Source organism: Hyla sarda, chromosome 10 (genome assembly GCF_029499605.1).
Source record: "Hyla sarda isolate aHylSar1 chromosome 10, aHylSar1.hap1, whole genome shotgun sequence".
Lineage (NCBI taxonomy): Eukaryota > Metazoa > Chordata > Amphibia > Anura > Hylidae > Hyla > Hyla sarda.
This window is the reverse complement of record NC_079198.1, coordinates 57,403,772-57,417,725: the sequence shown is the minus strand read 5'-3', so window position 1 is coordinate 57,417,725 and position 13,954 is coordinate 57,403,772. Positions and strand designations below refer to the sequence as shown.

General features: G+C 42.9%; 1 protein-coding gene across 4 annotated transcripts in view; it reads right to left on the bottom strand.

The window, feature by feature from the left end:
• LOC130294378 (sulfotransferase 2A1-like) overlaps positions 1-13,954 on the bottom strand; it is a 120,284-nt gene that overhangs the window by 67,187 nt on the left and 39,143 nt on the right. For all 4 annotated transcript variants that reach the window (XM_056544083.1, XM_056544082.1, XM_056544084.1 and 1 more), the window contains one exon: positions 11,048-11,259. In XM_056544083.1, coding sequence (XP_056400058.1) covers positions 11,048-11,248 — 201 coding nt within the window. In that variant the 5' untranslated portion in view covers positions 11,249-11,259. The remainder of the gene's footprint in view (positions 1-11,047; positions 11,260-13,954) is intronic.

Sequence of the window (13,954 nt, the reverse complement as noted above, 5' to 3'; positions counted from 1 at the left end):
TCTCTCATAGCAGACATCAGTGAGAGCCCGGCAACAGTCTTCCTGCCCCTCCCCTCCCCTTCTCTTCACATGAGTCTGCAGTGTGTACAGCCCCTCCCCCCTCCAAAACGTCCAGGACGAAGCAGTGTTCAAAGAAGGACTGAATGCATTCCAGAAGGCAGGGGGGGCAGTTGTTTGACTGGCTTTTTCAGTATGAAATACTGAAAATTTTCTAATGAAAGCAATTGTAAAACCTATTGGTTTTGCATGCTTTACAACATATCAAAAGTTTTTAATATCTGACAGTGCCTATTTAAGGACAGAGGGTGTACCTGTATGGCCTCCGTATTTCCGATCACCGCAGCTCGGCGGGCGGTGATCGGAACAGGATGCCTGCTGAAATCATTCAGCAGGCATCCTGTGCCAATGCCCTAGGGGGTCCTGAGACCAGCCCAGGGGGGTCCTGAATTCATGCCGGCGATTTGCGGAGATTCCAGGGCATACGGGTCTCTGGTGACCTGGTTAATAAGGGGGATTGGGGGTGTCCAAGACACCCCCGGTCCACCTGAAGGGATGGGAGTGAAGTGGCAGGGGTGCCACCCCTCCTATCCTTGCTATTGGTCGATCAGAAGCGGATCGGGGCGGGGGGTTAACGTTCGGTTCCCCCCGCTCTGCCCACCCACTGTAGTCCGGGCAGATCAGGGGAACTGTCGGTGACCAGCGCCGGAGGTCACTTACCATCGGCAGCAGCGGGCGGCGATGACAGGTGGCTCCCTGGTGCGGCGATGACGTGCAGACTATGGAAGCAGGTGAGTTGCCTAGCAACATCTGGAGGGCTACAGTTTGAGACCACTATACAGTGGTATCTAAACTGTAGCCCTCCAGATGTTGCAAAACTACAACTTCCAGCATGCCCAGACAGCTGTATGGGCATTCTGGGATTTGTAGTTTTATAACAGCTGGAGGGGTACAGTTTGGAGATCACTGTGCAGTGGTCTCTAAACTGTGCCCCTACAGATCTTGCAAAACTACAACTCCCAGCATGCCCAAATAGCAAACAGCTGTCTCGGCGTGCTGTTGCATAACTACATCTCCCAGCATACCCTTCGGCGATCAGTACATGCTGAGAGTTGTAGTTTTGTAACAGCTGGAGGCACACTGGTTGGAAAATACTGAGTTAGGTAACAGAAACTAACTGAAGGTTTTCACTGTGCCTCCAGCTGTTGCAAAAGTACAACTCCCAGCATGCACCGTCTGTCAGTGCATGCTGGGAGTTGTAGTTTTGCAACAGCTGGAGGAATGTCCCCTACACTACACTACCACAAAATAAAGGGTAAAACACAACATATACACTCCCTTACACTGCCCCCCAATAAAAATGAAAACGTATCATATGGCATTGTTTCCACAATGGAGCCTCCAGCTGTTGCAAAACAACAACTCCCAGCATTTCTGGACAGCCACTGAATGTCCAGGCATGCTGGGAGTTTAGCAACGACTGGAGGCACCCTGTTTGGGAATCACTGACAAAGAATACCCCTATGTCCACCCCTTTGCAATCCCTAACTTTGTCCTCAAATGCGCATGGCGCTCTCTCACTTCGGAGCCCTGTCATATTTCAAGGAAACAGAATAGGGCCACATATGGTGTATTTCCATACTCGGGAGAAATTACACTACAAATTTTGCAGGGCTTTTTCTCCTTTTACCCCTTATGAAAAGGGGTAATGAGATAAACATTGGAACATTATCATCTGGTAACGACACTGTTGTAGCAACTTCAGATGTTTCTGCCCTTACGGCTAAACATGTTAAAGTACAGCCGAAATCAACTGTTTAGAAACGTTTTATGCTATGGTTTGTAATGATTTTAGAAAAATTAATTAAACCCCCATTCCCTCTAATAAATGTTTCAATCTTTCGAAATCTGAACGTTCTGGTCTAAATTCCCTTAAAAATAATCAGGAATTGGTGACTAGCCCAGCTGATGGGGGGGTGGGACAGTTATTTTAAACCGTACAGGCAACAGCAGAAACAAAAACGGAACTTATTCCAAGCGCCAGATCCCTTGAGATAGTCAGTCTAACAGAGTAGACCAATTTCCATAAAAGATAACATTTATTCCAAGCATAGATCAACGCGTTTCAGACCTGAAACGGGCCCTTCATCAGGACAGAATGCGCCCCCTCATGCTCCTCATTCCCGTTTATTCATTTCTCGTTTCTAACGCATAAACGGGAATGAGGAGCATGAGGGGACGCATTCTGTCCTGATGAAGGGCCCGTTTCGGGTCTGAAACGCGTTGATCTATGCTTGGAATAAATGTTATCTTTTATGGAAATTGGTCTACTCTGTTAGACTGACTATCTCAAGGGATCTGGTGCTTGGAATAAGTTCCGTTTTTGTTTCTGCTGTTGCCAATACCATTACCGGACCAGATGCTGCCTGGGATCAGGGGAATCAAGCTGCAGGATCCCATTTTATGAGATATGCGATATCAGATGTTGTGCTCTGAGCGCAACACTACAGGGTGAGTGTTATTACCAGCATCTCCCTACCTGTGCCTAACGTACTTCACCAGGGGCGCGATTGTGTTCCCTTTTTTTCTCTTTTTATCTTAAACCGTACGGAATACATTGCTGAAGCAGTACATATTTTATCTGATATTAATTACTATGAAATTTTAACCTCTGACCCCTCTGTTAGCGATTTTAAAGAATATACTAATCTAATACAAACTGCAATATCTTTGGAACTATTAAATAAGAAAACATTTTTATTAATTAAAGAATATACACTGCCGACATTTTATTATCTGCCCAAGATTCACAAAAATCTTTAAAAAAACACTGGGTTGTCCAATAATTTCGGTGTTATTACTAGTCATCTCTCACATATATTGACATATCTTCAACAGTACGTGATGGAATTAACAGCCTATTTTAAGGATTCCTCCTAACTGATTGAGGAATTATATAATCTTACAATAGATCGCACTGAGGGTACGTTCACACATACAGGATCCTGAGCAGATTTGATGCGCAGGATTTGTAACTCCCAATTAGAAGCTGTGCTCAGTCATTTAGTTAACATTGAGATCTGCAGCAGAAAATCCTGCGCATCAAATCTGCGTATGTGTGAAAGTACCCTGAATGTTTCTTTCTCACACTTGATGTGAGTGCATTATATTCCAATAATTTGGAAGAAAAAAGGATTGACACCATTAGACATTTTTGGGATTTGGATGAATTTATGAGCGGTGAACAGTCACAATTTATTGTTGATTCCACATGATTTATTTTAAATTATAAAATATTTTTTCTTTCAATGAAATTGTTTACAGGCAAACAAGGGGCTGTGCGATGGGCATGCGCTTCGCACCTAGTTATGCCAACTTATTTATGGTTCTTCTCGAGCTCTTGTTCATTGCACAGTCCCCTTGGATATCTGACCATATAGTGCACTATAAACGATTTATAGACGACTTGTTTTTAATTTGGAAAGGAACTGAGGAGGAAGCCTTATCTTTTATATCACACCTAAATCATGACTGGGGTCTTGTTTTTACACCTAATATTTCTAAAGAGAGTATTGTATTTTTGGATTTGCAAGTTTTCTTTGGTACTGATGACAAAATCTGCACCAAAATGCACTTTAAGAGTGTAAATGTTAATAGTTTTTTAGGGTATGATAGCTGCCATTACTCTAAATGGTTAAATAATATACCATATGGTCAGTATCAGAGACTGCGGAAGAACTGTACCTCTGACAATGACTACAGAATTCAATCAAAAGTCTTGTATAATCGATTCAGAGAGAAAGGCTATCCTAAAGAAAAACTCCTAAATAATGCATATCAAAAAGTACTAAAATCTACCCAAACTGTTATATTAAAACAAATGAAAAACAAGGACAAAACTGAAAAAAAGAAAGAATGACATAGATGACATACCTTCTCTTTCACTATACTGAGAGTTGTGCCTCGCATGTGCACAATAGGATCTGGTGAGTTGCTTACTATCAGCAGGGCGTTGTATTTACCTGAACCAAGGGATCCTTCACATTGGAGCGCCTCGGGGTGTGTGTTTTTTTGCTTGAAATACAACCGGGCTCAGGAGTCATAAAGGTCTGTTTGCATTTGAGGCCTACATTTCTTACTGACATATGAGTAGCTGCCAGTGGTGTGGAAATTTTTATTAAAAAAAACTACTTGCCCACAGGACTAAAATGGAGCAAAATCTACTTGTCCCTCATGAAGATCCACTTGTCCAGACCAATTTTCGCTTTTACACTCTCATTTTTTCCTCCTCGCCCTATAATAGCCATGACTACCTACTATAATGATACCTTTTAATTTTTCAATAACATATTCTCCGAACCAAAGATAAATAAATAAATATATATGTATATATACACAGTGGTCCCTCAACATACGATCGTAATTCGTTCCAAACGACCCATCGTTTGTCGAATCCATCATATGTTGAGGGATTCGTGCAATGTAAAAAGTGCATTTAATACTCACCTGTCCCCGCCCCTCCAGACCGTGTCCTCACCGCTCCCGATGCTGTCCCAGGGGCTCCCGATGCTGTCCCGCTGCTACGGCGTCTTCTTCGGGATCCTCTGGCCTCTTCCGCATCTTCTCCGGTGTGCGGGCCTCGCTTTCTGGTGATGTTATTACGTTGCTGCGCCAGCACGGCGTGCGCAGGACGTAATAACGACACCGGAAAGCGAGGCCCGGACCCCGGAAAAGATGCAGAAGACGCCGGAGGATCGCGAATTGGATCCGTAGTAGCGGGGATAGGTAAGTGAACCTGTCCGGGATGCTTAAACTGCTATCCGACAGCAGCTTAAGCATTTTGCACTGTCGGATAGCAGTTAATGCGATGGCCCCGACATGTAAAAGCATTGTATGGTATTTACTAAGGTTTCCCAACATTTTCCACTTTCCCTACACTTTGCTTTTTTTACACATGCTCTGATCTGTTGGATTTTGCTCAGCTCACATCCACCACATTTTATGTGGAAACCTTAGTAAATATGTTGTGTTTTTGTGAAAATTTTGAGAACACGCCCCTTTTCGGTGACCATGCCCCTTTTTCCCCAGAAACCACGCCCCTTTTTGGGTTTTCTTAGCAAAATGGAGAGATAGTCGGGATTTTTTCAATTCTGGCGCAAAATCTGGCGCAGACAGAATTTCTGGCGCACAACCCAAAGAAACATGTTGGGTTTGCAATAGTAAATGAGAGCCATTGTTTTAATACTTCAGGCCAGTCTGATTACAGCAATACCAGATTTTTATAGTATCCGTCATGTTTTACAAATTTAACCCCTTAAGGACCAAGTGTTTTTCTGTTTTTGCACTTTCGTTTTTTCCTCCTTACCTTTTAAAAATCATAACCCTTTCAATTTTGCACCTAAAAATCCACATGAGGGCTTATTTTTTGCGCCACCAATTCTACTTTGTAATGACATCAGTCATTTTACCCAAAAATTGAAGGCGAAACAGTAAAAAAATCAATGTGTGACAAAACTGAAGAAAATACACCCTTTTGTAAATTTTGGGGGCTTCCGTTTCTATGCAGTAAATTTTTCGGTAAAACTTACACTTTATCTTTATTCAGTAGGTCCATTCGATTAAAATGATACCCTACTTATATAGGTTTGATTTTGTCATACTTCTGGAAAAAAATCATAACTACATGCATGAAAATTATTACATTTAAAATTGTCCAATTCTGACCCCTACAACTTTTTTGTTTTTCCAAGTATGGGGCGGTATGAGGGCTAATTTTTTGAGCTGTGATCTGGAGTTTCAATCAGTACCATTTTTGTTTTGATGGGACTTTTTAATCGCTTTTTATTCCTTTTTTTTATGGTATAAAAAAGTGACCAAAAATAAGCTATTTTGGACCGTTATTGACCGTGCGGTTTAATTAACAATATATTTTTATAGTTTGGACATTTACGCACACGGCGATACCACATATGTTTATTTTTATTATGTTTATATATTTTATATGGAATTTGGGAAAAGTGGGGAGATATAAACTTTTAATAAGGAAGGGGTTAATGTGTGTGTTTTAAAACTTTTTTTAAACTTTTTTCTTTTTTACACTTTTAGTCCCCTTAGGGGACTTTTAGGAGGAATCATTTGATTCCTCATACAGATCAATGTGGTTCGATAGAACAACATTGATCTGTATGCTCTGCGCTCATTTGATAAAGCCTGGTCCTGTCAGGCTTTATCATTCTGAGCACAGGAGCCGGCACAGGAGGAGAGGTAAGCCCTCAGGCTACCTCCACAGTGGATCACCCCCCCCCCCTCTCCCCCCGCGATCAAGCTGCAGGGGGGGGGGCAATCCACCCCACTGGACCACCAGGGATGGGATAAAGACACCTTTAGACACCGCTGTCAGCTTTGACAGCGGCGATCTAAAGGGTTAATAGCCGGCCGAATGTCGGCTATTAACGCCGGCCCTCAGCTACAAGAATCAGCTGGGGGCCGGCCGGTATAACGCGGGCTCGAGTCAGGAGCCTGCATCATACCGCGTTAACGGCACATGGACGAGCATAGACGTCAATGGTCGTTAACGGTTAAAAAAATTCTGATATTTTTTGAATTATTTTAATTGCCATTTTTTTACCCTTAAACAATAAAGGTAAGAAAGGTATAAGTGGTCCTACGTAAGCCACCAGGTAGATATCAATGTCATCCAGCAATATAAATTAACAAAAGAGGAGATAAAGAAAAATTCTTTTTCTCAGGATGTGCCATAAAACATAACTTTTACTTAGAAATGTATTAAAAGAGTAAATTATTTAAAGTGAATATTATGGTATTGCACGATGGCAATAATATTAGAATAATGTAGATGCTGGACCGGTGTGGCTGGGCCCAGCCACACACAGTACAGTATAAGCACTGTTAAAATATATCAGAGAATCAAAAAAATACCACCAACGCGTTTCTACCACCAGTATTGGTAGTGTCATCAGGGAGGTGTGTCATCTTGGAAATGTACAGTCACAGCTCACTACAAATTAGTACCCCACAATAAAAATCCAAAGCTACATATGTAAATAAAGGCAACTTATTAGCATAGAGTGGTTCAATGGATACAAATAATACCACAATAAAGCTTAGGGGGACGATTTAAATGGCCTCCAGCAGTTGCCCAATAATTATGAAATAGCACATGGACCATAAATTCAGTATAATATAATGGTCCTGTAGGGAAAAAGAAAAATGCATTTATCCCAAGGCTATGTATTCAGATGGTAACACAGATCCCCTATGAAGAAAAGCAAGAAAAATTCCTCTCACAATATTGTCCTGTAGAGAGAAAGCTGCTATAGAAATGTATGGTATGGTAGCAGTCCATAGTACTCAGTCCATAGTACTCACTATACAGCAGTACGGCGTGAGACACCTGCATCCAGAAGGGAGCCGGGGATTACCGGCTCTGTCACGGGTTTCAGCGATCGAGTGGCGTCTGACGTCACTTCCGCTCCCGCCGCGGCTAAGAATACGCTAGGTCCCGCCCTCTCAGTGATGCCAACAAGGAGGGCGTGTGCAGTAGTGTAGCTTAATTTCAGGAGGTTCCAGTACGGGACCGCCCTTTTTAGGGCGGCCACCCTGCCTAGGCCATAGGGTCCCTAATTAGGGATTTATAGGGTAAGTATAAGACTCCATAGTGCCACTTTATTCCCCTCTCTATCTAAATAGGTACCTCTCCCATCCTGATAATGTGGGGTCACATCAATTCCATCTCACCCCTATCCTCATTTACTTATTCCTATCTGCATATGACTAGTTATCAGTACTCAATCGCCCTACTTCCTCTGCTCTCCCGATTTTCGCCGTATTATTTCTAATGATTTACTTATGATGTTATTAAACCTTCCAACCTATGTAGTCTCAGTACTTCATGGCTGTTGTCCTGGCCTATGATTGATTGACTCAATTTACTCATTATGGTATGGGTACTTGCGCAAGATCCCCTATCGCGACTAATGCTTCTCCACTTAAAAAATTTTATGCAAACATATGCAGAGAAATCTGTTAGAAATGGTCTATTTCATCTTGTGCCAATTTAGCATATGTACCTTAGCGGAGAACTTACCTGTCAAGTCCCTTAACATTAGTTTTGCTTCAGCGCTCTATGCCGCGACGATAGTCAGCGCTGGCTCTGACATGCGCTACTGCACACGCCCTCCTTGTTGGCATCACTGAGAGGGCGGGGCCTAGCGTATTCTTAGCCGCGGCCCAGAGCGGAAGTGATGTCAGACGCCACTCGCTCGCTGAAACCTGCGACAGAGCAGGTAATCCCCGGATCCCTGCTGGATGCAGGTGTCTCACGCCGTGCTGCTGTATAGTAACCATGAGTACTATGAACTGCTACCATACAGTTCTATAGTAGCTTTCTCTCTACAGGACAATATTGTGAGAGAAATTTTTCTTGTTTTCCTTCATAGGTGATCTGCGTTACCAGCGGCATCTGAATACATAGCCTTGGGATAAATGCATTTTTCTTTTTCCTTACAGAACCATTATACTACGCCACACCGGTCCAGCATCAACCTTATTCTAATATTATTGCCATCGTGCAATACCATAATACTCCCTTTAAAGAATTTACTCTTTTAATACATTTCTAAGTAAAAGTTATGTTTTATGGCACATCCTGAGAAAAATAATTTTTCTTTATCTCCTCTTTTGTTCATTTTTTGACCCTTGTAGCTTTTTTTTCTTCGCATACCAGGCTGTATGAGGGCTCATTTTTTTGTGCCATAATCAGTTTTTTTTTTTTCGGTACCATTTTGGTATTGATGTGACTTTTTAATTGCTTTTTAACTTTTTTTCTGGTATATTATAAAAATTGCAATTCTGTAGTTTTGCAATTTTTTTACATTTACGTCATTTACCGTACGGGATACATAATGTTATATTTTAATAGTTTGTACAATTACGCACGCAGCGATACTAAATTTGGTTATTTTTATTATGCTTACATGTTTTTATATAGGAAAAGGGGGTGATTTGAACTTTTAACATGGAAGGGGTTAATGTGTGTCTTTTAAACTTTTATTAAAACTTTTTTTTTTTTTTCACTTTATTAGACTGTTAGGAGGAATCATTAGATTCCTCATACAGATCAATAGTGTTCTATTGAACTCCATTGATCTGTGTGCTCTGCGATCCATTAAAGGGGTAGTCCAGTGGTGAAAAACGTATCCCCTATCCTAAGGATAGGGGATAAGTTTGAGATCGTGGGGGGTCCGACTGCTGGGGCCCCCTGCAATCTCTCTGTACGGGGTCCAGGCTCTCCGGCCAGATAGTGGGTGTCGACGACACGCCCCCTCAATGCATCTCTATGGCAGAGCCGGAGATTGTCGAAGGCAGCGCTTCGGCTCTGCCATAGAGTTGTATTGAGGGGGCGTGTAGGCCGCCACTTCGTGCGGAGGTCGACACACCCCCTTCCCGCAGGCTGTCGGGGCTCCGTACAGGAGATCGCAGGGGGACCCAGCGGTCGGACCCCCCGCGATCTCAAACTTATCCCCTATCCTTAGGATAAGGGATAAGTTGTTCACCACTGGGTTCACCACTGGACAACTCCTTTAATAGAGCCTAGTCCAGCCAGGATCTATCAATGACAGAGACACAGACACCAGGGAAGCAGAGGTAAGCCCTCCAGTTACCTCTATAGTGGATCGACTATCCACCCCCACTAGCCCACCAGGGAGCATTCACATGTCCCTTTAGATGCCGCTGTCAGCTTTGACAGCGGTGATCTAAAGGGTTAATAGCCAGCCGTGGCGATCGCCGCATGCTGGCTATTAGCGGCGGCCCCTTGGTTACTGAGAACACCCGGGGGCTGCAGTGTACAGAGCAGGCATGAGTTGGGAGCCCGCTCCATACATACTGCTGAGTGCCGCTGCGCTTGTCAGTTTTGGCCCTGCTTGTCCGAAGCAGGGCTAAGGGCCGGAAAAATTTACCTGCCCAGCGCCCGGAGCTGCATGTCCCGGGGGTCGGGCGATAGGAATTCCACATCCCTGAGCTGCTGATAGTTACATACAGTAAATTCAGAGGGGAAAAAAAACACAAACACCTAAAAAGTACACCCCTGAGGAATGTGTTTAGGGGTGAAGTGGACATTTTGACCACACGGGTCTTTCATACATTTATTTTCTAGGAATTGATGTAGTGCACTTTGTGAGAAAAAAAATGAGCCCATAGGATGCCAAAAGTAAAAAATGTACCCGCCCCAAACCCTATGCTCTGCTTCATCATTCTAGGAACATATAATGTTTGGCCCTAACCTGTTGCCTGAAAATACAACAGTGCTTAGGGTAAGGAGGGAACCTAACTATTTTCTCCTGCATAGCGTTTAGGTTTTCTTTTAGCTCATATTCACACTAGCCAGGTTCTGTAACCATTTCTTATGCGTTTCTTTTTTTAATATGCCTCTTTTCAAATGTACTACATCTTTTGTGGTTGACCACGTTTTTGTCTCCGGTTTAAAAACCGTACTGCAACCACATACGTTTTTTTTTTTAACATGGAAGTCATGGGAAACGCACATGTATACAGTTCCATATGGGAAACCGTATACGGTTTTTACTTTGCACATGCGCATTTGCATCCTAAAGTCCCCACCCAACACCCCTCCCATTAAAAATTGACAAAATTATCAAAAACGCATGTTTTTTTTTTATAAAAACGGACGGAACTGTATGCACTTTTAAAAACGCATACGGTTTACTTTTTCCCCATACTGTTCCATCCGTTTTTTTGCCATACGGTTTTCTTTAGAAAAACTGAGTGAAAACAGCATGGCAAAAACGTGATGTGAACCCAGCCTTACCTATTGTTTTAATTGTGTACCTTCAGCTGAACTCAATCTACATGTGAAGTTGTACCCTATTTTAATAGAGTCAAGCAGAGCTATGCTGCATTGGTACATGCCTGTATGCTGTTTTTGAAGAATTTAATAAAGCGGTGATTTTATCCACATGACAGAAATGCTGGATTTATCTTTTTTTACATTAATCATTGCAGTCCTTACCTTTGCTTTTGAAGAAAATAAAGACTTTGGAAAACACTGTATAGGTAAATGAGATGCAAGAAAACGTGGGGATTCACATTCATCAACCAATTTTTCCCCAGTCCCACTGACATCAAGCCATGGGATTCTTATGAAATTGGGGACCTCACGACACCATGTAAAATCACCGCTTGTATGTATCAGGCTTAAAATTTCCATCATCCATGTGGTTCCTACAAAGATAAAAAATAAATAAATGAACAGTTCATGGTTAGATGTCATGGTCAGATGTCAAGCAATATCGAAGAACCCAGATTTGTGAAGAATTCTCTTGTGATTATATATAGGTTTATGTCCCTGGATACTTTGTACTGAATCTGTAAAGGTGACAGAAGAGATCTGGATTTCCCATATCTCACCCAGCTTTTTCTGAATGAGATATGCCCTTCCTGAAACCTGGTAGATACATATGACAGGTACCTTTGTGAAATATAGTGATCTCTGACCACCATTCCTGTTACTGTCTTGCAGGTTGTACCAATCTTTGGTTATAGCAACAAAACCTACCTTTTTGTGCTCATTTTAACCTCTTTCCACTACAACAGTTTTTAGCAACGGGGTATTTTTTTTCCTTTCATTTTCTGCTGATATAGCCATATGATGACTATGGTTCTTAGGCTGGGTTCACATGCTGTAAAATCAAAACCAAACCATTGCAGTGAAAAAGGTTATAAAAACTGCCGTATTTTCCTGCAGTTTTTTTTGTTTTGCTTTTACAATGTTTGAACCCAGCTTCAGAAGGAGAAAAAAACTAAAGTGGTTAAGGGCACCATGTATATGAGGAATATCCAAGACACCCATGGTCCCCCTGAAGGGATAGGAGAGAGGTGACAGGGGTGTCACCCCTCCTATCCCTGCTATTGGTCGTCAAGACGTGACGACCAATAGCAGATCGGGGGCGGGGGGGTTAACTTTCGGTTTCCCTGTTCTGCCCACCCACAATAGGCGGGGCAGGACGGGGAAACCGACAAAGGACCGGCGGCAGAAGATCCACTTACCCATCCGGAGGCTGCGGGAGACGGTGATCGGCGGCTGGCTCCCTGGATCCTATGGAAGCCGGTGAGTTGTCTAGCAACATTTGGAGGGCTACAGTCTGAGACCACTATACAGTGGTCTCTAAACTGTAGCCCTCCAGATGTTGCAAAACTACAACTCCCAGCATGCCCAGACAGCTGTTTGCTGTCTGGGCATGCTGGGAATTGTAGTTTTGCAACAGCTGGAGGGCTGCAGTTTGGAGATCACTGTGCAGTGGTCTCTAAACTGTAGCCCTCCAGATGTTGCAAAACTGAAAATCCCAGCATGCCCAAACAGCAAACAGCTGTCTCAGCATGCTGGGAGTTGTAGTTGCATACCTCCAGCTGTTGCATAACTACATCTCCCAGCATGCCCTTCCGCGATCAGTACATGCTGGGAGTTGAAGTTTTGCAACAGCTGGAGGCACACTGGTTGGAAAATACTGAGTTAGGTAACAGAAGGTTTTCCAACCAGTGTGCCTCCAGCTGTTGCAAAAGTACAACTCCCAGCATGCACGGTCTGTCAAATACATGCTGGGAGTTGTAGTTTTGAAACAGCTGGAGGTTTGCCCCCCCCCCCCCCCCTTCCCCATGTGAATGTACAAGGTACATTCACACGGGCGAGTTTACAGTTAGTTTTCTGCTTCAAGATTGGGCTGCGGCAAATTTTTCGCCGCAGCACAAACTCCTAGGGGGAAACTTAATGTAAACCCCCGCCCGTGCTAATGTACCCTAAAAACCCTACACTACACTTACACATAATAAAGGGTAAAACACTACATATACACCCCCTTACACTGTCCCCCCACCACCAATAAAAATGAAAACGGATCGTACGGCAATGTTTCCAAAATGGAGCCTCAAGCTGTTGCAAAACAACAACTCCCAGTATTTCCGGACAGCCACTGACTGTCCAGGCATGCTGAAAGTTTAGCAACAGCTGGAGGCACCCTCTTTGGGAATCACTGGCATAGAATACCCCTATGTCCACCCCTATGTAATCCCTATGTAGTTCATAAATGCGCATGGCGCTCTCTCACTTTGGAGCCCTGTCGTATTTCAAGGAAACAGTTTAGGGTTACATATGGGGTATTTCCGTATTCAGGAGAAAATGCACTACAAACTTCAGGTATTTTTTTTTCCTTTTACAAGTTATGAAAAGGAAAAGTTGGGGGCTACACCAGCCTGTTAGTGTAAAAAAAAAAAAAAAAAATTACACTAACATGCTGGTGTTGCCCCATACTTTTTATTTTCACAAGCGGTAAAAGCAAAAAAAAGACCCCCAATATTTGTAACAATATTTCTCCTGAGTACAGAAATACCTCATATGTGGACGTAAAATGTTCTGCGGACACACAACAAGGCTTAGGAGTGAGAGTGCACTATGTACATTTGAGGCCTAAATTGGTGATTTGCACAGGGGTGGCTGATTTTTACAGCGGTTCTGACATAAACGCAAAAAAATAAATACCCACATGTAACCCCATTTTGGAAACTACACCCCTCACGGAACATAACAAGGGGTATAGTGAGCCTTTACACCCCACAGGTGTTTGACAAATTTTCATTAAATTTGGATGGGAAAATGAAAAAAAAATGCCACTAAAATGCTGGTGTTACCCTAAATTTTTCATTTTCACAAGGGAAAATAGGAGAAAGCCCCCCAAAATTTGTAACCCCATTTCTTCTGAGTAAGAACATACCCCATATGTGGATGTAAAGTGCTCTGCAGGTGAACTACAATGCTCAGAAGAGAAGGAGCGCCATTGGGATTTTGATGAGAAAATTTGTCCGGAATAGAAGGCCGCGTGTGTTTACAAAGCCCCCATAGTACCAGAACAATGGAACCCCCCCC